Here is a 26,910-nt window from a genome sequence, read left to right as displayed (position 1 = left end):
CCCTATACAAACCGGTAAGCACACCTCCCCCCCCAGGGGTGTTCTTTCTATGGGGCACTTAGCATCATCCCCCATGTTCTCTATTTCCCTGTCTCTGCACTTACTGTCTGTTTCCCCCAATGAGAATGTGAGCTTCACAAGGGCAGAGACCCGGCCTGTTTGGTTCACTGCTACATGCCCCATGCAACCCTCTGAGCACTCAGAACAGTGGCACACAGTTGACATCCAATAAATATTTGTTGAACTGGTGCATGAAAGAATGGGAAGTCGCTGGAGAGCTGAATATGTCAGCATGCAGGACCATCTCCTTCCCTTCCTTCCTTCCACATGTATTTATTGAACACCTACCATGTGCCAGGCGCTGTGCTGAGTGCTGGGGATAAACAGTGACCAAAGACAGAAGGTCTAGTGCCTCACTGAGTTTACATCTGAGAGGAAGCCACATCATTACAAAAACTACACATTTTAGGAACTGGTTCTCATGTTGGTTTCATTAATCTTTCCTAACATCTTAAAAAACTAAAGGGATACCAAGAGTGCTTTAAAGATATATACCCATGATTATAAACTATTGGACAGATATCAACTACTCAAATATGTACCAAATATCTTTTCTTGTGCTAATAAACAAAGAAAAAAAAAGGATTGGTAATTGACTTCATCCCCGGAATTTGAAGTTAGCACTTGTGTACTATGTCAATTTCTGTGTTAAAATGTTGTAATAATTTAGAGATGAGCAAGAGGAACAATCCTCAGATATAAAATTCCTACAACGTAGCATCTATATTAATTAGTCTGAATGGCACTACTTCTATATTGATGGAATGTAGTTAAGTTCACTGTTCTAAGTAGAATTCTCCGGAGTCCTCAGAATTCCACAAATAGTAATAGTTAAAAATTAAAATACAGGATGGGGTTATATCTTATTCGTCCCAACTTCAATCAAAGAATCTGCCATATTAAGGTAAATATTCAAAGGCCAGTTCCTGCTGTGCTTAACCAAGAATAACCCAATCACTCAGACTACAGAATACAAATCACCCTGTAAAGATACATTTAGATTCCACTGGAAGTGCTAACATTTGAATTTTGTACTACTCACCTTCCTCTATAAACAGTCTTTATTGATTCAACAGCCAATCCAGTAGCAACAATGTCATCAGCGTTATGTCTTCGACCACTAACCATCAGTAACCCATCCATTTTTCCAACCACGAACACCAAACTGCCCTAAAAGGTAACAACAATTAACCTTGATTTCCATTATTTAAACAGTAAAACAGACATTTTACTTCTTGTCTTGAAGAGAGCTCATCAAAAATGAGAAGAAAACTATTTTATGGATTCTAAGAAAGTGTTTCTTTTCTTTTTTTTTTAAAGATTTTATTTTATTTACTCATGAGAGACACAGAGCAAGAGAGCGAGAGGCAGAGGGAGAAACAGGCTCCACGCAGGGAGCCCGATGCGGGACTTGATCCCGGGTCTCCAGGATCAAGCCCTGGGCCACAGGCAGCGCCAAACCGCTGCGCCACTGGGGCTGCCCTAAGAAAGTGTTTCATACCTCAGAAATCAGAGGGGGAATCAGAGCATATTACAATTAATTACAGTATATAAGAAAGGAATTTGTTTATATTTATTCTCAGGGATGAATTTTATAAGGAAACAGCTAGGATTTCACATAAGCATATTTTTCCAGCTGTGATTATGCACCTATTTACAAGATGGATGCACAGAAAAAAATTAACTCATTTAAAACTAGAATTAAGAAGAAATTAAACAGCTGAATACGAGAGCGCCTGTTTTAGGTTTATAAGAGTAATGCTGTTTCCATCTGGCAAGATTAGAAATAGGCTCATAAAGAAAGGTCTAAGAAACACTGCAGGAGCCTCCTCTTCTTTACAAGAAGACAACAGCTGCAGGAAAATTTGCTGTCAATGCCCTAACAGCATCACTGTACAAATACTTCTCAACAATTCTTCTAGACCCATTTACAATAAATTGACCTTTCTGTGTATTACACAAGCCCTAAATTTCCTGGACAATTTACACATATTCAATTATCTAGTAGTCTTCTCCACATGAATGTCTCTCATTGAATTATCAAGTATAATGTAATGTCATACACCAACTGCGTTATGTGAGTAAGATGAAGCTTCTAGCCTCAGGAAGCTACTGGTTAATATCAGAAGGCAGAAAAGAACCAGCCATTTCCAACGCAGTTTGAAAAGTGCTATTGGTGGAAGTAAACAGAAAGACACTGATTTGTCCATTTCTCTCCTTCTTTCACAGCAGAATTTTTAGCTGGGCATGGCTGACCAAAATAAAGACTGTATTTCAGTGCCCTCTGACCAATGAGACATAAGGGGAAGTGTTGCTCAGCAGCTTCAGGAAATCTTCCATAAGAGATGGTAGGACTGCACTCTTTCCTCTACCCTGTTTCCCGGATAGGATGCTGCAGCTCCATCTTGGACCTCAGCCATGAAAGGTAAGCTAAAAGGAGCTGGGTTGAGGGGAACTTTTTGGGGCTGAGAGGAGTCAAGACAGTAGTTATAGACTTCTCTTTCTAGGACAGCGATCCTCTTAGAGGTATGCCCTCACACTCCCTGCCTCCATAAATAGTGGGGAAGAAATAAAATTAGATCTTTCCTTATGTAACTTGAGTTGGTAAGAGAAGAAAGAACAAGGAGGTAGAGTTGGATGGAGATATCTGGGCTTAACTATGATCATAAATGTCTGTTATTGACAAAATATAACCCAAACTTCCCACAATGTCATGTAAAACCCTTCATTATCTGCCTCTCTACCTTCCTTGTTGGCTCATGAAGCTAGCTGTGAGCTGAGATTTTTTTTTTTTTTTTTGTATCATAATGGTCTCTGTAAACCCAGGGCCTATAAATACCATTTGATGGAAAACAAACTGTTTTCATAGTGTAGTGCTGCTAATTTGTATGAAAATGCTTTGTACATTATTTATTATGGTTTCCCTTTGCTAGGGTAACTTTTTTCAGCACTCTTCTAGCTTACTGAAACATATAAATCAAATCAAAGAAATGTAGCAAGAATAAATGAAGAGTTTTTGAAAGTAAAAACGTCTCAGTTTGAAGGAGTCAAATGAACTTGGGTAATGAAAGCAATAAATATTACCTCAGTTTATGATATTCTTACAAAAACAGCTCTAAATATAAAAGAGGCCCTGTAACATTCTTGAACTAATCTGCATTTGTTCTGTTCAGTGACAGAAACTTTGCAAAGTACAAATATCTGGATTGGATACACCCAAACCAACATGAATATTATCACTTACCGGCCCTACAAACCCCAGCAATCCTGACCGGATGAAGGGCACATCCCCAACAGGAGAGCCTGCAGAATTCACTGGAATCACCTAAAAGACAGAGCAGTGAAAATCTTAGCTTTTTCTTAAAATAGGTACTTGACCTTTAGAAAAGCCTTAAAAAAAAAAAAAAATCACAACAGTAATATATACTTGCTGAAAACTTAAAATTATTTAAAGAGTGACCACAGCATCCCCACCTCTTTAAGGGATAAACATTTACACTTTGCTGTTAATCTCTTGGACTCTTTTTAGACATATATATGGAACTTTTTTTTTTTTAAGATTTCTATTTATTTATTCATGAGAGACACAGAGAGAGAGAGAGAGAGAGAGAGAGAGAGAGAGGCAGAGACACAGGCAGAGGGAGAAGCAGGCTCCATGCAGGGAGCCCGACATGGGACTTGATCCTGGGTCTCCAGGATCACACCCTGGGCTGAAGGCGGCACTAAACCGCTGAGCCACCGGGGCTGCCCTAGACATATATATGAACATATTAAGAATTTATGTTTGAAAAAGGAATCATATATACCGTTTTTTCAGTAACCTTTTTCCCATACTTGGTATTTTTCACATAAACCTATGCACTTTGGTCACCTTTATAAATGCAGGTTGTTCCTCTAGCTCTCTTCATTCAATAGCTCTGTGATACATCATCACACGGGGGACAAGATAGCGTTGCCTTTGAAGTCAGACGTAAGTTCCATTTTTGGCTCTGGTACTTACTGGTAAGTTCCTGGACTTCTCAAAGCCTCAGTTTCTTTGACCATAAAATAGAGCTACCAATGCTTCTCACAGGTTTAGGGTAAAGATTAAGGGAATGTAAACAGACTTGCAGTGTTTGGCCCAGAGTCAGTCCTCAGGACACTATGATAATTTGGTGCTATTACAGTGCAAGCAGTCTTTCTGACTAGGGAGGCCATCTAATTTTACTATTATAAATGTGCCTTGCTGAAGACTGCTGTACAGATTTCTGTGTATTTATACAAAAGGTATGAGCCTTTTCAAGTTTTTCTCACCAGTAGCTTATTTTTAAAGATACGCTTTATTTTCTCATCATTACTAGGTCTTCTGTCCTATTGAAATGTTAACCAGGATTTAAATCTAAATATCCAGTAAGAAAAATATTAGAGACTTTAACCTGCAAAACTAAGAGAATAGTGTTCTCTTTTTTTGGCTAGGATTTTTATTCTACTTCACCATCATTGCAGATTTCAGAATTTCTTCATCATTTATGGACCTAAGCAGTCTGATATTAAAATCTGAGAATTTTGGCTAGGCAGTTACACTTGTAGGAAAGGCAAAGTCATAAAGTATTATCAGTATCTTCAAACACTACTTGAGGATCTTGTTTATGATAAGGAAAATGCAATGACAAGAAATTCAGACATTGGAAACATATGTACTGCAAGCATTTAAAAAGAAGAGAAGTAGGGTAGATTTAAATTAAATTAGTAAAACGTATAGACACTCAGCACAGGCAATGAGCCACCTGTGAGAGCAAATCAGGAGCCTGGCAGTAAACCTACGCTTTAAGAATTTATCAATTTCTACTCCCATCAAGGTGAACTGGTCACAACTTTTGAAGGCAGGCCAAGAATGTAGTAGCAATGATGATGATAATAACGGACATTTAGTAATTTCTATTTTGCCATTTTTGGTTGTAAACACAGATAATGGTCAGTCAGCTCAGGAGTTCTTAACCTTTTCTAGCCACCACACCATTCATATAGAGAACATTCTCCCATCGGTTACATCTGTTGCTACATCATTTTGTAATGATACGCACCAATAATGGTATGGTAGACAGACGTACCCTGTCATAGTGAGACTGAGAATCAACTGCAGAAAAAGGAGGCTCAAAGAATGAAAAACTAGCAGTGGTCATATAATAAGCATTGTCTAATACAACGGCCCAGAAAATGGAGGTTTTTGTTCCCTAAAAGCTACCTAGAGGCAGGTCAATCCCAATTATGAAATACAGACAATTCATTATACTTGTTCTGATTTCCAGGCTCACCAGGCAAACTTTCATTACAATTTGTCTTCACATGCAGAACTGTCTGCAGAAAAACAATGTGCTAGTTCCACTAGAATATGAGCTATTAGAGGAGCTGTTTGTTTTCCTGAGGTACCACAAGCATCTAGGATACTGGCAGACGCACAGAAGGTGCTCAGAAAGTACTTGTTGACTGAAAGACTGAATAATGGGAGCAATGTGCCCCAGTGACAGGACAGTTCTTCATTAGTAATCTAGTGATCTGGGTGACATCAGTCTCTATAGGCTCCGATTAACTTGAGTCTGCTCTGGAGAGATGGATGCGTTGTCAATGTACTCTTAAAATTTAATATTTGGGGGCAGCCCTGGTGGTGCAGCAGTTTAGCGCCACCTTCAGCCCAGGGTGTGATCCTGGAGACCGGGGATGGAGTCCCACGAGGGGCTCCCAGCATGGAGCCTGCTTCTCCCTCTGCCTGTGTCTCTGCCCCGCCTCCATCTCTGTCGCTCATGAATAAATAAATAAATAAAATCTTTTTAAAAAAAATGTAACATTTGGGCTTACAGAGCTCAAAGTATAGCATAACCACCAGAGTGAACTTTTGTGAGGCCTCTCACTCTTTTTGTTTGTTTGTTTGTTTGTTTATTTATTTATTTATGATAGTCAGAGAGAGAGAGAGAGAGAGAGAGAGAGAGAGAGAGAGAGGCAGAGACACAGGCAGAGGGAGAAGCAGGCTCCATGCACCGGGAGCCTGATGTGGGATTCGATCCCGGGTCTCCAGGATCGCGCCCTGAGTCAAAGGCAGGCGCCAAACCGCTGCGCCACCCAGGGATCCCTCTTTTTTTTTTTTTAATTTATTCATTCATTCATTCATTCATTCATTTATTTATTTATGACAGAGAGAGAGAGAGAGAGAGAAAGAGAGAGAGAGGCAGAGACACAGGAGGAGGGAGAAGCAGGCTCCAGCCGGGAGCCTGATGTGGGACTCCATCCGGGGACTCCAGGATCGTGCCCTGGGCCAAAGGCAGGCACTAAACCGCTAAGCCACCCAGGGATCCCCTCTTACTCTTCATTTACTTAACAGATAAACAGTTCTTCCTGCATGCTGGGACTTTTCTAAGCACTTTATAAATATCAGCTCATTTAGTCCACAACAATCCTGTAAGGTAGGTACTATGATTTCTCACATTTTAAAGGTAAGGAAACTAAGGCACAGAGAGGTTAAGGAACTCCCCCAAGGTCAGCTAGCAAGTGGCGGAGTTAGGATTTAAATTCAAGCAGCCTAGCTCCAGAGTACACTCTCTCAGGGCTATTTACCATTGGCCAGCGTATCTGACCTAGTGACACCCAGTAAGTTCCCCCCTAAACTTTAATATCATGTACCTCAAATGTATTTTTCGTCACACCAGCAAGTCCAAAGTACATCATGCCTCCTGTTCTAGAGCTGACACAGATTTCTCCAATTTCATCTGTTTTGCAGAGTTGGGGAGGTCCATCAGGTCTCACAATGCACATCATCCCTATTGTGCAAAAAATATAGTTAAGGAACAGAGTTTCTGGAAAACCTCTGTAAAATAACAGCTTCATCCTCGTGAACCCAGGAAGTTTTTCATTTACTGAGTGGCATTAAGTAAAATACCAAACAGGAATGTCAAAAATAGACCTGATACTACATAGGTATATCTGAAATTTCCATCTTTTAGCCCTGATGATAAACAAATAGTTTTTAAAATTCAGCAATAAAACAGATGCAGACCAAAGCTTTCAAAGACAGTGACATATTTTTAAAAAAGATTTCATGTATTTATTTAAAGAGAGAAACTGTGCATGTGAGCAGGAGGAGAGGGAGAGAGAGAATCTCAAGCAGACTCCACGCTGAGTATGAAGTCATACATGGGGCCCAATCTCATGACCCTGAGATCATGACTTGAGCTAAAATCAAGAATGGGACGTTTAACCAACTGAGCCACTCAGGTGCTCCCAAAGACAGTAATATATTAAAAACGACTACAAAGTCCAAAGAAACAGATTAAATTAATTTACTCCAGGGAAGATCAAACTCAAACACTTAGAGAGGCAGTGTGCTCTTTCTGCCAGCCCCAATGTCTTAGCAATTACAGTGAAAACCAGACAACTTTAGTGCAACTCAGTACTTAAGCTTTTCATATGAAAAACTGTAATCAAGTCATTCACAATTAATACAATATTGCTGGAAAGTAAATATCATTAGAATCACCAAACTATTACAGAGGCTTTGAGAAATTAAGTGACTAAGTACTAAATTTTGTATTACTGGGTGGGGATCTCATATTTTATCAGGCTCTACTACCTCTAATGAAAATTTTTATGAAAAAACAAAAGATGCTCTAGAGAACTCACCACCAGGCATTACATGGCCCACATCCTGCACTGTCAGTGCTGAATTTTTATCTTCAGTATTGACCCGTATTACCCCATAGCTCAATCCATTCATTGAGAGAATAGCTCTTCCTGGCAAAGGGGCCCCTGGAACTCCAGGCCTGAAAACAAAATAAGCTCATCAAATTTGGCAAATTAAATGGTATTTAGATAAAGTACAAATATATAGGAAAGTCAATTTCCTCTGGCTACCATATATACACACCATATCCTCATTTTCTCTACCAAGAACATGCCAAATTAATCAGCTTCACATGCACAAAGCATGGTCCATAGTCATTCAGGTGGAAAAAGTATATTTTAATCCAATATTAAGAATATATTGGCTTGGGTGTACTTTCCATTTGTAAGCTGTAATCAAGAACAGCCTATTTGTAGCCTAAGATGCTAGCGAAAGAGTCTGAAGAACAAAACGGCATAGAAGAACTTATTCACAATACGAGATGAGAATAATTAAATTTTCAGTCTACCAGTTACCCTTAGGGCAAGAGTGGGAAAAATAAACGAGATACTTCAAACTGCTTTACAAAGTCATCTTCACTTTTAGGCTAATGAAGGAGAAAATTAGGTAGCACCCCTCGTCATTGCCTGGTAAATACTGCACATGCGATCAAAGTTGTAACATACATCAAGAGCACAGACATTCTGCACAATACCTGCGGATTGCAACAGTCATGGCTTCGGCAGAAGTAGCACATGGACATATGGCCTCCGGTTTCAGTCCATGGCTTTGGAACAGACTCAAGAAGGCATCGCAGGATGACACAGACCCTAAGGGGTTGGAACAGATCAACTTGAAGGCTGAAATCATGATTTTTATTACTGCAGAAAACTGGTAAAGATTAGAGAGCTGACACATTTGCTTCTTCTGAGAACTCTCACCATACATCATTAATCCCCTAGGGATATTTTATTGTGCCTGTGAGATGGTGGGTGCATTTCAAGGACAAATAAATGCTCATCCAGCCCATGAAAGGTCACTAACACTATTCAAAGTCACCATGTGGAATAGGACTACTCCTACCAAACTGCCCCATCAACAACAGATGCACTGCAGCCAAGAGGTAGCCCGTTCGGAAGCAAGCGACTCTTTTGGAAGTAACTAGTTTAGCTCATAATGGTGCTAATATTCTCTTCTATGTGATATTCTCCGATTTGTTTCTTAAGGTCCACCTCACACCTGTGTTTATACAGGATGACTACTATGCCATTGTGACTTCTGACAGAAATCCATTTATGGCAAAGAGCATGGTTTCTAATGCTTTACCTGATGCTACTCAGAGTGCTTGTGCTTGTAGGGAAAAACAAGTCACATGGTAAGATCTCTAAAACTTTTCCCAAAGTCCTCTGATGTGTTCATAAGGGGAATGTACATAAAGTCCAGACATGGACTTATCAAGTCACCTTATCACTCCTTGTAGTCACACAATAGAAAAAGGATATAAATGAGTGAGCAAGAAGAGGTGTTTTTGAAAGCTTATAGAAAATGTGGCACATTGGTTCAGTGGAATGTGACATGGCAGTGAGAAGGAAACGAAGCACAAACATGTGCTATATGATGGATGAATCCTGAAAACATGCTAAGTGAAAGAAGCCAGTCACCAAACACCACATCTAGTAGGACGGCATTTCTATGAAATGTCCAGGGTAGGTAAATCTATAGAGACAGAAAAGCCGATGAGTGGTTGCCCAGGTTGCCCTCTGTGTCCCCTGGGACACAGAGGGAGAAATGGGGAGTGACTACTCACGGATATGGGAACTCAGTTCATGGTGACAGTTGCAGAACTGCATATTCTGAAACCACTGAACTGTACACTTTAAATGGGTGAGTTTTATGGTATGTGACTTACATTTCAATGCAGATGTTAAAAAAAAAAATAAACCTAAAAATGCTTACAAAAAGGGGGCAAAAACCTTAACCTACCAAAGAAAAGGATATTCCCAGATCCACACTCTAGAAATACTCACAGGGATTAGCTCCATCAGTTACAATTAACATTCGGAGGGAACTCAGGCTCACATCTCTTTGGTCTCGATGTGCCATCATAGCCCAATGCAAGTCTCGACATTTTACTAAAGCTACCTTGGCTATAAATTCAAAAGGGATAAAGTTAATACACACGCACATCCTACAATTGGTATGTATTTAATATAATATAATAAAAACATTTTTATTTATTTTAGGGATCATGACACTCACTTAGAGAAAATAAAAAAGGCTTCAAAGACTTTGTGCCAGGTGTTCTGAAGCACTAAACAACTGACAGGACACACAATTATTTTGCTTACTGTGACCTGAGGGCAGGCCACATAATTCAGCTAAGGAAGCTGTGAACACTGAGCACCTAATAAATCTAATTCAGGGCTCAGATTCAGGCAAATTCATCTCAATTCTTAAGAAAGGATGTCAAGTGACAGCATAGACAACATACCTAATTTTATAGTGACTGAACTCTAAAACCTGTCAAGCCACCAAGGCATAGAATTATGTCTCTGGACAAGCAATGCAATTTGAAAACCCCTGAAATCTTAGTTCAAACAGTCACATAATTAAAGCTTAGATGCTATGTAAAACTACCTTTGTGGGCATGTACTCTTTGGACCCAAGAGAGAGGGCAAGTCTTCATAACTGAGTAGGGTACGCTTATTGTATGCATCTTATTCATTACATTCTGAAAAGCAAAGAAAGATAAAAAGTAAATATCAATACATACCATTTTAAAACTGAACTGATATTTTACTAATGATTTTAATCATGCAAGCAATTCATGCTCTTTGAAAAAAATCTGAAACGTTAACTCTAAGGTTAAAGCCTCCTTTGCTACCTACCCTCAAACTTGGTTCCTTCCTCTCCTCTTCAGAGATAATCGGTTAGGAATCTGGCATGTATCCTCCCAGTCCTTTTTCTATATATTTATATATACATTTGTCCCCATAGAAGGATAAATGTATTTTTAACATAAAAGGGGCATTGCTTTTTTTTTCACTTAAATTGTCTTAGAGTTAAATCTATGCATATCAGTATAAGAGATATGCAGAATTCTTTTTGAACTGCTGTATAATACTCCATGGTATGTCTATATCACAATTTATTGACATCTTTTTTGCTATTATAAACAATGTTTCAAGGGGCATGTTTATACTCACTTCCCTGCACACCTGTCCAAGTGTTTGTCTACAGAAGATACAGAATGGTAGCACTGCAGGTCATAGGATATATGCTTTTAAATTCACCAGATACTACCAAACTGCCCTCTAACCTGCTAGGCGCTTTCATCATACGCATGCTCACCACACACCACAAAGAAGTGGGTATTACAAAGCAAGAAATCAGTTTCCCTGATTCTTACAGGAGGTCCTTAGACTTATTGGGTATTGGGGTAGATAAAGCTTAGTGAGCCGAGGGGGTCATGCAATTTGGTGCCTCTTGCCCCCAAAACCAAACATACCCAGGACTCCCTGCCCCCAAAGAGATCCAGCCCACAGAATAACTAAGTCTTAGTATTTAGACTGGCCATTTTAGTCATCACCTAAGTGGCCCCCCAAAACAAGATACCAGGGTAAACCTCTTTTACCTCCCTCTTCCAAATTTCTAGCTATGGTGACAAATTTTTGGATTTTAAGGACAAAATGGTGTTAATACTAATTCCTTATACATGTCGCCATATTGCTCTTTGTATCATAGAGAGAAAATTCCCTCTAACGCTTCAAAATGGCATTTTAACTTCTGATTAAAAAAAAACAAAATGAGAAAGGCTTCAAAAATAAGCTACAAAGTATGCACTCAAGGAATAGGCTCTTACTACTCTGAGGTGTCCTGGGTGAAAAGGGATCCTCTTCCCCTTCCCTTAGGCTTCCTTTTCTACTCTTTCTCGGATTCCTACAACGTGCAGGGAGGGTAGACGAGATGTTCTTTCAAAGGTCCTTTGCAACTCTCAGATCCTTTATCTCTCAGCCTGCTATATATGGTAGCTTTTCCTGCTTAAATGTCCCCTCTCTACCTCCACCCCCAAAGTATCTCTATATGGCTAAAAAAAAATCACCTATTTCTCAAAGTCCAACTCAACTGTCACTCTTCTGTAAAAATGGCGTGATGCCAGAGCTGGGAGGAACTCACTTTTCCCTAACTCCCACAGCATGTTACCTGTTCTATTATGGAAGTAGCCCCATCTACCTTATTACTCTATTCTTTAATCATCACATGGAGTCATTCAATGCATTTTGCCCAATGGAAAGGTTAGATGTCGTTAAGCACAGTTGCCAAATTCTATATACATTTATGTAATCCTTTCTTTCAAAAATGAGAAGAGGCAAATCTCAAACATACTTTTGTTAATCATAAATAAATAGATAGTCATTTATAGAAAAGTGGTACTATGATGGCTTTGAGCCATCATAGCAGATGTTTTAAAAAATTTTGATCCCAAGTTCTCCCACAAACTGTTATGTGAAGGGTATGCCCAACCACACACTGAAAAAGAAAAAACTGAATTCCATTCTCCTTAAAAAAAGATTGCCATTTGCATTACAAAATTCTTCTGGATAGTATTATTGATCTTTCCGGGGCTTAAATTTCAACACACACTGGGAGATGCTCTGGTTACATAGCATGTGTACTGACATGGATGAGCAGCACAATTTACACCGAAGGCCATAATTCTGAGGAGCTTACCGCAAACATGCCATGCCACAGCCCGGCATCCTTCTTAAAGTCTAAAACATTTACTACTGTCTCCCCTAAGGTTAAAAAAACAAAAGGAAATCAGCTTTAGTATTAAGCAGCAAAACTGTCTCACTTGTCTCTATTAAACAACTGATACTTTTGAAGAAATCATCAGTCATCTTTTGATTACTTGCGGGTCCCCTCAACCTGGCTAGGGGATTAATCAGAGGAATAAGGTCACTAATGAGTGACCTTATTGAAGTGCTAATGAGTCTGAAATTCCTGATGACATAGGGACTGCCTCCCAAGAGATAATATTTTTTTCCTAATTATATAAGGAACACATGATTATTTTAGAAACTTTGCAAATTTCACAAACACATGTAAAAAATTATACTTCCGGGATCCCTGGGTGGCGCAGCGGTTTGGCGCCTGCCTTTGGCCCAGGGCGCGATCCTGGAGACCCGGGATCGAATCCCACATCAGGCCCCTGGTGCATGGAGCCTGCTTCTCCCTCTGCCTGTGACTCTGCCTGTCTCTCTCTCTCTGTATGACTATCATAAATAAATAAAAATTAAAAAAAAGTATTATACTTCCTAGAGAAAATTAAAAACTTGGTGTATATGTATGTATCTATATATATATATATATTACATCTACACACACATAAGCATACTTACATCTAGACGGATGCCAACCATAACAAAAATGGCATATAGATATCTACCATAATAAATCTGGCACACTGCTCTGTATCTCATTTGTTTCCACTTAAAGATATATTGTAACAATTTCCCTATATGGTTAATATTCAAGAACAGGAGTCTTATTGTCTCAGGGTAAAACCCACTACTTAAGCACATTATAATTCAATCAATCCTTATTTTCTGGCATTTTGATTGCTTCCATTATATATAAACATTTTACCAGACAAGAATGCTGCTCTTTAATGAACATATATTAACTTGTTTCATTTTATGAAAGGAAAATAAAAAATTTAGTATTGTACTCTAAAGCAAACAGTCATTACACTGTATCAACATATCTAAAGTTTAACAATACAGAATATATTTTTTGTTTTAATTTGTGTTTTTTGGTAGCTAGATTTCTTTGACTCTAACTCCAAACATACAGCTGGTGTCAGTTTTATATACATAGGAAGATGGAGATATATAACATTCTGCACCTAATAAACACATGGTTTTAATTTGTTTTCTATTTCTGCACTCTAGAAATCATGCTTTACATATTTGGTTTGCCCAGATTTTTAGTTCCTTTAAATTACAGCATTTTTGTGAAAAAGAAGAAAGCAAAAGCAAGCCAAGAATGTGTCTTAGAGCATTTCACTCTGAATTTGGTCATTAACTGGAATCCAATCGTTGAGCACTCTGCTCACGGTCACACATATCTGAGGCTCACAATGAGGGCAGTCACGGGATAAAGTCTGACCTTCAGAATAATTGCAGGCCTGGGACAGAGCTTGGCAGTGAGACAACATTGCAAGGCGGGACACTGTAACTCCCATCACACTGCCTTCTTTGCTTGTTTTATACTAGGAAAAAAATACAAAAAATAATAGCATAAGAAAACACAATAAAATGGATTATTTCAAATGACAAACTAGAATTCAAAAATCAAATCCAGATAAGCCATGATAATGGGCTGAATTTAATATATTTCATACGAATATCTGAGGCTATGTATGGGGCCCCAAACTCTAATCACGCAAAGATAGCATTGAGGAATGACAAAACTTGATTAAAGTATGTGTGAAAAATTCTTAAAAGTTTAATTAGTCATCAGTGTAAAGTGGCTGCTAAGGAAGCTAAACAAACAAGTGTCTGGAACGTCATGAATAGAAGCATCATATCAGACACACAGCAAGCAGGGCCCTGCAGAGGTAAAGGTGGTAAGATATAGTTCCTGTACGTGAGAGGCTCCCATGTTGGGAGCAGGAGACCAGAAATGGCCTATTCACTCCTACAAATCAATCAACTCTCACTTTCTTTTTACCTCAATATTCCATCCAAGCTGCTTTTACCATGACAACTTTTGATTGTTTTTTTTTTTAATTTTATTTATTTATTCATGAGAGACACAGAGAGAGGCAGAGACACAGGCAGAGGGAGAAGCAGGCTCCATGCAGGGAGTCCCACGTGGGACTCAATCCCAGGACCCCGGGATCATGCCCCGAGCCAAAGGCAGAGGCCCAACCGCTGAGCCACCCGGGGATCCCCTCTCTTCCATCTTTCAAAGCAACCCTCCTTGCATCCAACATGAACATGTCACCTCTCAAAGCTACTGCCCACTCTCTTCCTTCTTCTAGCTAGTTATCACTGCAGAGCTCAGGGCTGGGTGGATTTTTTTCCCCTCAAACTTTTCTTTTTCAATTTATTGATTTATCATTCATTTGGCAAACAGTCTGCATTTAGGGTTAGGGTTAGTAACATGTCTCAAGTAGGATGCAGAGTCAGGAAAGGCATAGCTTTTAGAGTGAGACAGATGGGAGTGTAAGACCCAGCTCTGTTATTTTTAAGTCATGTTGCCTGGGGTTAGTTACCTGAGTTCATCTAAGTCTTAGTCTCCACACCTCTAAGGCAGGTTTAATAACAGCTCCAGGGGCACCTGGGTGGCTCAGTGGTTGAGCATCTGCCTTTGGCTCAGGTCATGATCCCAGAGTCCTGGGATCAAGTCCCATATCAGGCTCCCCAAGAGGAGCCTGCTTCTCCCTCTGCCTGTGTCTCTGCCTCTCTCTGTGTCTCTCATGAATAAATAATATCTTAAAAGAACAACAACAATAACAACAACAACAAAACAGCCCCAACCAACCTCGCAGGTGGTACTTGTGGGGACCCACTGAAATAATGCATTTGAAATAGCTCTCAGCCTGGTGCCTGCTACGCAGGAGGGCTTAATCCCTCAAACTGAATGTCATGGATTCCTCAAGGTCCTACACTGACCTTCAACACCAAACCCTCTAGCCATTTTTTTCCTCTATGCTCTTTATCTTTCATCTGTTAACTCTGTTCTTTTCAAGCACCACTATATCCTTTCCTTGTTTCTCCATTCTTTGCTTCCCACTCCTCTGCCTCCTCCAACACAGCAGAGGAGTATCTCTGTCAGTATACCATTTCTTAAACAGTTCATTTCTAGGTCTTGTATAACTTTCTTACATGACAGGGTCAATTTATTTTCTGGCTCTCTTGAATGTGTATTTATGTTAAAAACAATTAGAAGAGAGGTCAAGCATTTTACTAAGCCAAAAGATGGAACTCTAACAAACTTTTCTACATTAAAACTGCAAAAGCTTAGTTTTAAATTTCATAAGATAGCAACTGAAGCCATGGGAAGCCAGAATGTATGTTCGAGTCTCAGGACTTACCTCAATGTATGCTGGTTCTGTACCAGCAGGTGAGATGTGGGGCTGCCAGTCTTTAGGTGGCTTTGAAAGGTACTTGGAATCTGTTACAACCCATTTGAGCCGAGGCCAACCTAAATCAAACGCAAAATAAAAATTGAATTGCCTACGCCATAAGGGAAGGAGTTCACGTTGAATTGGTCTTTTTAAATATCAAGAGACCAAATTAAGGTCATTTTAAAATCAGTAAAATACTAGATTTTTTATTAGTTTTTAGTGATAAATCACCAGACAATTAATTATACCTTCTTTCAAAAGTACAATCATTTCACATGCTAACGCCAGGCCTTGACATTACCTCAACAACTGGGAGGTCCATTTGGCAGTGGAAGTCCACTGAGGTTAGTAGTCTGGCCTCTGTCTCTACGTGTAGCATTTAGTTTTAGTGAAGAGAGTGGTAGCTTTTTACAATCATCAGCATAAAAGTTAAGGGTGTGGGCTGTGGAATCAGATTTGGGTTCAAATCACTGCTCTGCCATTTATTAAGCTTTGACGTTGGGCAAGTTACTTAACCTGTGTCTCAGTTCCCTCACCTGTAAAATGGGGATAGTAACAGTACCTACTTCATAAAAATGTGAAAACTAAATAAGAAAATATATGTTAAGTACTTAGCTATATTAAATTAAAACACGAATTAGAGTACTAAACTTTAACTTTTAACTGATAATTCAAGTAAAGATATTACTAACCCTTAAACTGTACAATTTCTCCGTTCTGAGTTTTTGGCAGCCCCTTTAGACAAACTTCACTGGTAAGAGCTAAGGCAATACCACAGCTTCCTAGCAAGAAGCCAATCTGCTGCCCTCCAGCATCCTGTGGAGAGAAGATAATGAGCACAGGAGGGGAGTGAACGTGAGCACACCCATGCCCCAAACCTAACACTCAGCAATGCTCTGGCACTTGTGTGATAACATTCATGGAACCCCACTGACACCTGGCAATTGTCAAAATCCAATGACAATATGTTCTTCCAAATAATTTCTACAACACAATGACTTCCTGAGTACAAATCAAATATTTTATTAATCTGACATTACTAGTGATGAATTCTACCAACCAATGGGACCATTTCATTCAAAAGTCAGCAATGTTCCTCTTTTAAACTAATTTCAGGCCAGTGAAATAGATGGGATGTGAACATGGTTAAGCGGCCTTAACCTAGCTACATCTCCAAATTCAAAAGCAAAGCAATCCAAGTCAGAATAAAATCATGCCAATGGACACCAAGCGTCCAAATTTACAATGAAAGTGAATGAATGGTTCTACCCAAATCCATATGTTCATTATTCTATTTTAAAGGAGGTAACATTTAAGCCTTATGACAACGCAGAGAAAACAACAAAAGATATAAAGTATTTCCACTAAAACATCACCTTAAAGGTATCATTATGAAACCATACAAACAGCTAACTTAATAATTTAAGACTAACCCTATGATTTCCTGACTAAAGATGCTATATCCCATCAATCTGAATTTCAGGGATGTTAGCAATTTGTTTTTTTTATTCCTTTCAGAGAATAACTGTTTTCTTGTAAATCCACAATCTCTACCATATTTGTCTTTATCATGATCTCTGAATAATGAACTGTATGAGAAAAATTAGGGTCAAGCACCTCATGGAGAAATCATTTGGTTAAACCTAAAAATGTGCTACATATGCTGCACAGGCTCATGTGTCATTAAAGTAAATTTTATTCCTCAGAGCAGTGATAGGCCATCACTGTATCAGCCTTCAACTTAAGAGAAATGCTAGGTTGTATGATAAAATTCAAGGAATCCCTTTACATAAAGGTCTCACTTATTGTAAATGTGGATTATCTATAGTCTCAAGGAAGGAATAAGGCTCCTCTTTATAAATGGTAATTGTTGAAAAGTAAGGTATGCCCCCACAACTTTTAAATTTTATACTATAAAAATTCTAACTTTGTTGAAAAAATAGTTTTTTCATGAAACATAGTAATAATAAATGTTATTTGTCTACAACTCTCATGTTTTTAGAAAGTGAAGCTGAGTACTTAAGAAAATGGCTAGGCTGTTTCTAATGTCATGATGGAGTCAACTGATCTAAGAACCCGACGTCCAACGTGTCACGTCAGGCTACATTCCTCTCAAATTTAGCAATGTTACCTTTCTGGTAAGAGGTACCTCTATAGGCACTGGAATCACTTCTGCCAGGAGACATCCGTAAAAAGCCACCATAAACATGACTGGATCATTGTTGGGGTAAACCAGGGCTACCTAAAATGCATAATGACACTCAGTAACAGGAATAAAAACAGACTAATACTTTCAGTGCCATTTTCTAAGATAAACATATGTGACATGTACACAAACACAATAAAACTATTTAATACCTAAAGAAAATTAAGTTATGGAGAAAGATGCACAAATCTAAAAAGATCTCTATTACTCCCATGATTGTACTAGACATGTTTTGGAAACTATCATGCAATTCATCATCATCATAAGAAAAAATTTTGACTGAGTTCTATTGGTGATTGAGCAGTTAACAACTCACCTTTAGTAAGTTAATTACTTGTGAAACCGAAGGCAATTTAGTGCAGGACTAAAGCAATAAAATAAATGTAATGATTCTCTCTAGATAGGCCAGTGTACTCGAGAATAAGCCTTAAAACTCAGAGAACTCACAGGATTTGACTGACTCAATTGCCACTGTTGGGGCAATTCAAGGTTTCTTATTTTTTAATGAGTTCATTGCATTAATCCTTACTTAACCAACAATGCAAGTACTCTAGTATGAAGGCATTGGTAAACGGATGTAAGTAATACTGCTACAAGCCATTATGGTTAAAAAGTTAATTTATCTACAAAAGATAAACAGTGAAACCCGTGAACTATGTTCAAAACTGTGATCTCACCTGTAAAGTATCACAGGGATAACTAACCCTTCCTAATTTACTGAAGTAAAGAAGATGTAAAGAAGTACATGAAGTAAAGATGTAAAGAAGTACTGAAGTAAAGAAGAAGATGACTTCTTCATCACAGAAGTCATGATCAACATGGAGCTTGTTACCTGGCTCAGATGTTCATAGATTAACATGTGAAACTTAATTATGTCACTATACTCTTGTTTCCCCTTTTACTTTCAATTCCCTTAACTCACTCCCAAGATAAGTTTAATTTTGAAATTGCTAAATCCCTCCTAGAGTTCTAAAAAATGCTAATTCCACAAAACATTTAAAACAACCCATTTCCTTCCTGCACATAGGTGTCCATAATGCTAGGAAGACACAGGTTCAGTGAGGACTAGGAAATCCTCATGTGTCACAGTTCTAAGTAGAAGCCACCTTTTAGATGCCTTTTTCCACAATGCAAAGGTATTTGTAAAAGGCTAGTTCAGGAGGTGCTATGTCATGAGCCTACTAAAAAGAAGTCTGTTGAATACTTGGTGCTTCATTCCACAAATGCCAAATTAAAAGTAATGTTTGAAGGTAAGAAGTCATCAATATTAAAAAGTCATTGATAGGAAAAAATCTTCAAAAAGTTAAAAAAATTGTTTAATGCCATCTTTGATTAAAGAAGAAATTAAATGGCATCATTTAATTTCTTCTTGGAACATGGGTCTCCCTCTCTTTCTACATAAAGCCACAGAAAATGTTTTAAAAAATCCTATGGGGCAATTTGTAAAGGGAAAAATCAGAGTAAACTTTATTGCTATTTTTGTTGTCTGATTATGAAATATTTACTTCCAGAAGGAGTTAGGTTCCTCTTTCTTTGTATTAGCATGAAAGTTTACTGAATAGCAGTTACAGAAAGGGACGTGTGAATTTCCTTCAATCTATGAATACAAGAATTACCACCTGGCATTGAGCTAACTTGGGTTGGAACCGAACCATTTTCATTTTCTAAGAATAAGAGTTACATAAATTGTGCTGCTGTGTATCAAAAATTCAGAATGTGCATATTAGAAAACAATAAAACATCACCTCCCTAAAACCAAAAAACCAATTACCCTGTCTCCAGGTTTTAATACAGGTTCATTTTTGGTCCCCAGTTTATTAAGCAGTGTGTAGGCCAACTTTAAACTTCTGCTCCACAACTTTCCTGGAAAAAGAAAAGAATCATATAGAAAAACACAGGCCTACCTCAACAAGGGGGCACTCAGTTCATTACATTTAATAAGACAGTGGCCACTTCCAAATGACTCATTAGACAACCATCACCCCCAACACACAGAAAATGCTTTATATTCACTTGAGTTTACAAAAGCCAGTCCTGTTTCCAAACAAAAGGAAAATATCACCAGATGCTCATTTTGGTTTAGATAATATTTCAAATTCTTTTGTGAAGTAGTCTGAATATCTTTAGAAATGATTTAACATGAACCAAGAACATTTAAAGGGAAGGCAACAATTTTTATACCAGGGCTGAAAATCAGAAGACTACTTCTGTTCTAAGCTTCTTCTGAAGAACCACTTACATATTTGGTATTAGATACTTGAGGTTAACTGCAAAGCAAAAGTATGACTCAAATGATTAAGCACATGCCACTGTATTTCAGTAAAAACAGACAAAATGGGAATTAGGTGAAACATGTGGATAGACCCATAGATGTTAAATAAGTATGTAAAGATTTGGTCAGCTAACTGCTTTATGGGTTACATGGCTGTAATTAATATATAGCTTCTGAAATGAATGCTAAAAACCACTTTTTTGGGGAAAAAAGCATATTCTTTCCCTCTCTCTTCTCCCTCCCTCCAAACACCCTTACAAATTCTTATCTTAGATTATGTAGGAAGTGAAAAAGAAATCATGTCATTTTGAATAGATATGTAGTCTTACATCTAACTCATTGAGAGGGGCAGCTAGGGTTTTAAACTCACATCAATCTGTCTGGTTCTTTAAATAAAAACTATTTTTTTCCTAAAATTATTCTATATCTAGATCTACAGACAATGTGCTTCACTTCTGAAGGCAAAAAAGAATGTGTTTGAATAAACTAGTACAAAATCTCACTGCCCAGGTTGAATCTATTCTTGTTAAAAATTGAAAAATATGGGTGTCTGTGTGGCTCAGGCAGTTAATAAGCATCTGCCTTCAGCTCTGGTCATGATCCCAGGGTCCTGAGATCGAGCTCTGTGTTGGACTCTCTGCTCAGGGGAAAGTCTATTCCTCTCCCTATTCCTCTGCCCCTTCTGGCCACTTGCACCCCCACTCCAGCATGCACATGTGCATTCTCTCACAAATAAATAAATAAAATCTTTTAAAAGATTGAAAAAAGTTATCTTAAAGGAATTTTTTTAAAGGAAAATAAGTTACCTTAAAAGTTACTTAAAAAGGAAAATCAAACTTTAGCTGGGGTGCAAACACTCAACAGAAAAGTACCAATTCTTTGTTCATTACAGAATTTTGTGCTCATTCTAGCAAAAGGTAGCATGAAATGTCAAAGATCTAAAAAGTAATCAGTTTCAACTTTTTAGATAAAACTATTGGATTTTTTTTTTATTTTTAAAATATATCCTGCCCAAACGTCTTCTCTAAATCCCTTCTAATATTAAATCATTAGTGTATCTACAAAGCCTCCATCTTCCTTCTGCTCTTTCAAATATTAGCTGCTTTGCAAATAGCATTTAGCAAATGAAAATATTTGGCAAGAGCTCCACTTAGAACTTAGGTTCCTATTAAAATAATTTAAAAGATCTGTTGAAACACAATGACAGCAATAGCTAAATATCAAGATCAAAACACTACCAACGGTAATCTGAAGAACTATTAGGAGAAAAGGAAGGAGCTGGGAATCTTGCAAACTTACCATATGTGAGAGTATAAACTGGTTTTCCCGTCACATCCAGTGCAGTCAGACAGGGGCATTTTGCTTGAGTGGTGCCCCAGCGCTGCAGGGCCGACTCAAGAGCAGGAGGCCAGTTACAGATGACTCCTAATGGCTCCCCCTTCACAGGGGTCATCTGCCGTCCCTCAGGCTTGGGCTGGTTGGGGTCTGGCTGAGGTACTGTACCAAAAAAAACCCCACGAGTTATAAAAATATTATCTGAAATACATACAGATACAAACTAACACAACTTTGGTCCCTAATATCAAATATAATTCCCTTTTCTCTTCAACTTTATTTGGTTTTATTGTCTGAGAAAAGAAATGACATTGCTAGAAATGATGATAATCCACAAACTGGGCCTGAAGTTATCTTCCCACATAATTGTGAAACCATATTTAATATATTTTATGTAACAAATTCTGACTCTAACAAAGCAAACCAGTGAACATACAGAAAAGCACAGAGCATACATTTCTTTTTAGCAATTTTATAATTTTATGCAACTTGTTTTTAAATCCTTATGGTTTGTGTCTGATGTTAGAGAGCCAGGTTCCACTTCCCTGGGTTATATTTGAAAAAGCATGAAACGTGAGTCAGAAAGCTCAAATTTACATTTATGTTTTACCAGTGTGACCTTAGGCAACTTGAGTTACTTGAGCCTCGTTTTTCCTCATCTGTAAAATGGGGGGAGTAACACTTCTACCACAGGATCATTATTACACTTGGTCTTAGCCAAAAGGCCGAGGAGCAATCACAGGGTCATTAATAAACTCAACAGAGAATGAGCCCAGATGACAGTGTTCCACGTCTCTATACCTCTGTACACATCTCATCTGGCCAATCCCTTTGCTTCTGGTATACTTGTACTCATCCTTGTCAGGATGCAGCTCAAACACCACACTCCTGGAAGCTGTCCGCAGTCATTTCTTCCTTAGTGCTCCCCCACTATGTGGTTGTCAACCCTCATTAAAGCACTGAGGATCCTCAAGGGCTTCTTTTACTGTGTAAGCTTTTCTCCCCCTAAGGCTGATAGTTTCTTGAAAGAAGGCATGGTTCTTTGTCTTCTTATTGCCTACAGTTCCTAATACATAATGGTAGCTCAAACGATGTTAATTAAATTGAACTGAGTTTGGGGGAATGAAAGTGCTAGATTATCAACATGGTCATTCCACTTCCACTGGAGGTGAATAGTATTTCATATTTTTTCATATGAATAAAACAAAAGTCCTCTTAATTTTTCTACAGTGAACAAATATTATTCAAATAATCAAAGGCAAAAAAATTCTATTTTCATAACAGGAAAGAATGTACACATGGAGCAAAATCAAGTTATTTACTGAGTGCCAGTGATATGCATAGGATGTGATAAATACTGAGGAAATAAACGCTATACATAAACGTGGAACAAACATTTATTGTTTCTCTAAGGTGCTAGGTGCAAGGAGCACAGAGTTTGGGCCCTCACGAGGTATTTGGAATGCAAGGGGGACACACATACATACACAGAGCTAAGCAGAGAAATGTGAGCAGTGCATGACAGACACATTACAGGGAGGGCAGAAGAGTCCACATCACCCAACTTAGAGGACAGAATCCCTGCTGTGAACTTAGTCTTGAAGGAAGGGTAGGAATTAGCCAGGTGAGTGGGAGATGAGACAGAGGCATAGAAAGGAAAAGAAATACAGTAAGCAGAAAGTATTAGATGGGCAAGTGAAATAGGAAATAAATTTTATTTTATAGCTCAACCTCATGACAGATTTGGGAAATTTACTTAAAATGTTTTGATTCTTCTCTCTACTAAAACATAAAACTAATGAAATAGCTTCACTTCCCAATTCACTGCCCTAGGTAAATTAACGTTTCAGTTGCCCTTCTGCTTTGAATATTCCCAGACTCTAAACCACCATATTAATTTTTAAAAAGGGAGGGTGGTGTTCCTAAATAGTTTCATTTTTATGGACAGACTGTATAGATGGTAGGCATAGTCTTCTGGTCAAAAAAGTGTGTACGTTTTTGCCATCCACTGGGCCTCAATGCAGACGCCGGGGGAAACTCACTCAAAGGCTTCCAAAGACATGTAGATACTTTTCTTTTCCAAAGATAATCATTATTTAAAAAAGCAACTGTTAAAAGAAAAAAAAAAAAAAAAAAAGCAACTGTTGCCTATTTAAAATTGGTAGAAAGCTGTTAGTGCTCTTCTGCCAATGAAAATTGTTCAAGTATGATTCCTATTGAACCTGGACTTTCATTTGCCTGGTAAATACACAGTGCGGGAAATACTGCAGAGGCCAGTACTGGTATGAACGTCTTGAATATCAGTATATGGAGAAAGATGTCCATAGTTAAGTGAATTTAGTGACTCCTAAAGAAACATAAAGTCATTTTAACCTCATATATCAGACTGCTTGTTGCTTCTGGCTGCATGAAGTGGGCTGAGACCAGATCTAGTCTATTAATGTGCCTAGTTCCATTAACGTGCCTGAGGTGATCAAAGCCTCCCGTATTAGTCTCAGGAGGTTAAAATGAACCACAAAGCTACCAAGGCTCAGTTCTTTTGACAAAACCCTTTGTTAGGTAGATCTGTTCGTCACCCAGCTTCAATAATTACCAAATGGCCACCTTCGTTTCATCTATACTTCTAGTCATTCAACTCCCAATTCTTCCTATTAAATTCTAAGCATCACATGATTTCATCCATAAATATTTGTTAAATTATTAAATAAATAAACCACTACCACCACTTCCTCTACAAAGCTTTCCCTAACCACAAAGATGGGACTGATTTCTATCCCTTCTCCCAGCTGCTGTATTAATTGATACATACTTATTGGCTAAAATATACTTTCGTGTACATACATTTTAGTACCAGTCTAATGTGTAAACCATATGAAGGAGTGGCTGTATTTTCATAAATCTTTGAACTCTTTTCACCATCTTCCACACTGTCCTGTAGAAAGCAGATATATGTGCCAACTGGCTGATTTAACAAAAGGATTATGTTATATCTATCAAAAAAAGACTGGGCTTTTTTTTGGGGGGGTGGTTATTTGAAAGGATTAAGGCAGGGTGGGAAGGAGGGGGGGGACCATTACAATAGTGAGAACTCTCTGACAATAAGATCTGCAAGTGTCTCCGACTGGGCAAATTTTTGAGATCAAATTTGACATATGTATTCTAGGATACTGCAAAATGTAAATAATTTTTAAAATTTTGTATTTGGGAAACTTCCTAATTTCGAACAGCATATTTTCCAAGGATAGTTCTATGCTTCCACAGTTATCTCTTTGCCTTTCTCTCCTCTTTCTCTTTATTTTGTACCTGAGACCTGAAATATAAATGATCCTTAGGGAAAGAAAAGCAGAGAACTATGAATTCTTTCAACAAAAATGCTGCCTTGTTCACCCTTAAATCCTATGGTATCTGACATGTAGTAATTGCTTAAGATATGTTTGTTGAAGGAAAATATGTCTTCAGTATTATTACTACTACCTTCCACAATTTCTTCAGAGTCATCCACAAAAAATTCTTTTAAGGGAGGCCTTTTGGGTCGTTTCAGAGTGTTTAGAAGCTGCTGGATTTTTGTGGATACTCTGCTACTGACTGGAACACCTATAAGGGGAAAAACAGTAAGTTAAAACTCATTGATTCTAGGGCTATCTTAGCTTCTCAATTCTCTTAGGAGTTTTAATGTCTAATGAGGTTTGGCTTTTGCCTTATTTCAACTGGGTCAAATAGGTACAAATATGTACACGACAAATTTTATTGAAACATAAAACAAATATGGTACTATTATTAATACCCTGCTTACAGATTTCATCTAATCCTTTTTTTTCCTTATAGCATTCTTTATCCCCCACCATACTCGTTTTTTTTTCCCCCAGTATCTTTTGACCATGTAGACTGAACAAGTAACAGCGCCATCAGGCTGTTGAAAAGAGGGTGCTCCAGAGGACATGCTGACTGTGTTAGTGGGCCAGTGGTGGTAGAGTTCTGCGACTGCTTAACCACTTCGGCGCTGCTATTCAGGATGTGAATTTTCCCAGTTCAACTAATATCTTCTATTTAGCTGCCCAAAAGAACTCCCTACCATCAGCTGTATCCATAAGGCTGGACCTGTTGGATCCTTTGTGCATGCCTTTAACTATCCCCGAGGGGGGCAGATCAATATTTGCTGGGCGCATTGAGGAAGATGATGATGAAGAAGAGGTAGTTGTAGTGACATCAGGGGGAGCAGAGAAATTTTCTAAGAGGGGAGAAAACAAAATTTAGAATCATATTACATTAGCAATAAAAATAAGAATCTTTAAATTTTTGTTGTTTCCTAACAAGGAAAAAAACTATATAAACAGCATCAACTGTTATAAAATAACCTCTGAAATAAAATTCAACTGGTAAGATATAATGAGAGGGCAAGAGGGCATATCAAAAGTATTACTTTCAAAAATACGAATAGCCTTAGTAACAGCAAATTGTATAGCAAATATTCCTGAAAAACATTCTTTCCTACACAGAAAGTCTGGTAAAAATCCAATGTCAATAATCATAATAAAACAAAACTTGCGAGTGACTTCAAAATGAGAACAAAGTGAGTATGGTCATAATGCTACTAATAGTCTAGTCTTGAGCATTTCTTCATGTTTATGTTGGCTTATCTATCATGTTTCTTCTTCCACTGAAAATGGAAGGAGTGTTTTGGGAGTGGGTCAGATCCTTCAAGTTTCCAGATGAAGAAAATCAGATAAAGCCCACTTCCAATTTTTATAAAATAACCCACAAGAACCTCAGATCTACTTGACAAGGTTCTTCCCTTGATTGAAGCATGATTAAATAATGTTACTGTACTCTGCTTAATGTAGAGATTCTTAATATTGAGAAACTGAATGCCACAAATTGGAGGAGAGCCATTTAACAGGGATATGTTACGAAAAACTTAGCAAAACATCTGGGGAAGAAAAGGAAAATTAGAGGAAGTAAAATATGATTCACAAGAATAACAAGCCACTCAAAACTATAAAAAAAGGCAAAAAGCAAAATGTAAACAACTCATAAAATAATTTTGGGAGTAAGGCCTCTAAGCCCCAAAAGTTTATTACTAGTTCAATAGTTTTTAAAGTTGTAAATATACTAGCACAAGTATATTACAGTATACCTTTCTGTAGGATAATGTGGTAACAAAGCATTAAAAAACAGGCACTTTTATTTGACCCAGCAATTCCACTTATTGGAAATACATCCTAAGGAAATAATCAGACAAATGCACCAAGTTGTGTGTTCAAGGATGTTCA

The 26,910-nt window shown here is 38.0% G+C and overlaps 1 protein-coding gene across 2 annotated transcripts in view; it reads right to left on the bottom strand.

Annotated features, from left to right (window-relative positions):
* DIP2B (disco interacting protein 2 homolog B) overlaps nucleotides 1-26,910 on the bottom strand; it is a 221,772-nt gene that overhangs the window by 39,201 nt on the left and 155,661 nt on the right. Inside the window, exons 6-21 of one of the 2 annotated variants that reach the window (XM_041735560.1) lie at nucleotides 25,713-25,868; nucleotides 25,115-25,234; nucleotides 21,605-21,802; nucleotides 19,805-19,896; nucleotides 17,959-18,069; nucleotides 16,520-16,643; nucleotides 15,795-15,904; nucleotides 13,862-13,964; nucleotides 12,422-12,486; nucleotides 10,328-10,421; nucleotides 9,718-9,837; nucleotides 8,406-8,520; nucleotides 7,711-7,850; nucleotides 6,715-6,851; nucleotides 3,305-3,385; nucleotides 1,103-1,230 (exon numbers count right to left, since the gene is read on the bottom strand). In XM_041735560.1, coding sequence (XP_041591494.1) covers nucleotides 1,103-1,230; nucleotides 3,305-3,385; nucleotides 6,715-6,851; nucleotides 7,711-7,850; nucleotides 8,406-8,520; nucleotides 9,718-9,837; nucleotides 10,328-10,421; nucleotides 12,422-12,486; nucleotides 13,862-13,964; nucleotides 15,795-15,904; nucleotides 16,520-16,643; nucleotides 17,959-18,069; nucleotides 19,805-19,896; nucleotides 21,605-21,802; nucleotides 25,115-25,234; nucleotides 25,713-25,868 — 1,894 coding nt within the window. The remainder of the gene's footprint in view (nucleotides 1-1,102; nucleotides 1,231-3,304; nucleotides 3,386-6,714; nucleotides 6,852-7,710; nucleotides 7,851-8,405; nucleotides 8,521-9,717; nucleotides 9,838-10,327; nucleotides 10,422-12,421; nucleotides 12,487-13,861; nucleotides 13,965-15,794; nucleotides 15,905-16,519; nucleotides 16,644-17,958; nucleotides 18,070-19,804; nucleotides 19,897-21,604; nucleotides 21,803-25,114; nucleotides 25,235-25,712; nucleotides 25,869-26,910) is intronic. The other variant, XM_041735561.1, reaches the window with a different exon arrangement.

Source organism: Vulpes lagopus, chromosome 21, assembly GCF_018345385.1.
Source record: "Vulpes lagopus strain Blue_001 chromosome 21, ASM1834538v1, whole genome shotgun sequence".
NCBI lineage: Eukaryota > Metazoa > Chordata > Mammalia > Carnivora > Canidae > Vulpes > Vulpes lagopus.
The sequence above is the reverse complement of the archived record's forward strand: the minus strand, read 5'-3'. Positions and strand labels throughout refer to the sequence as shown.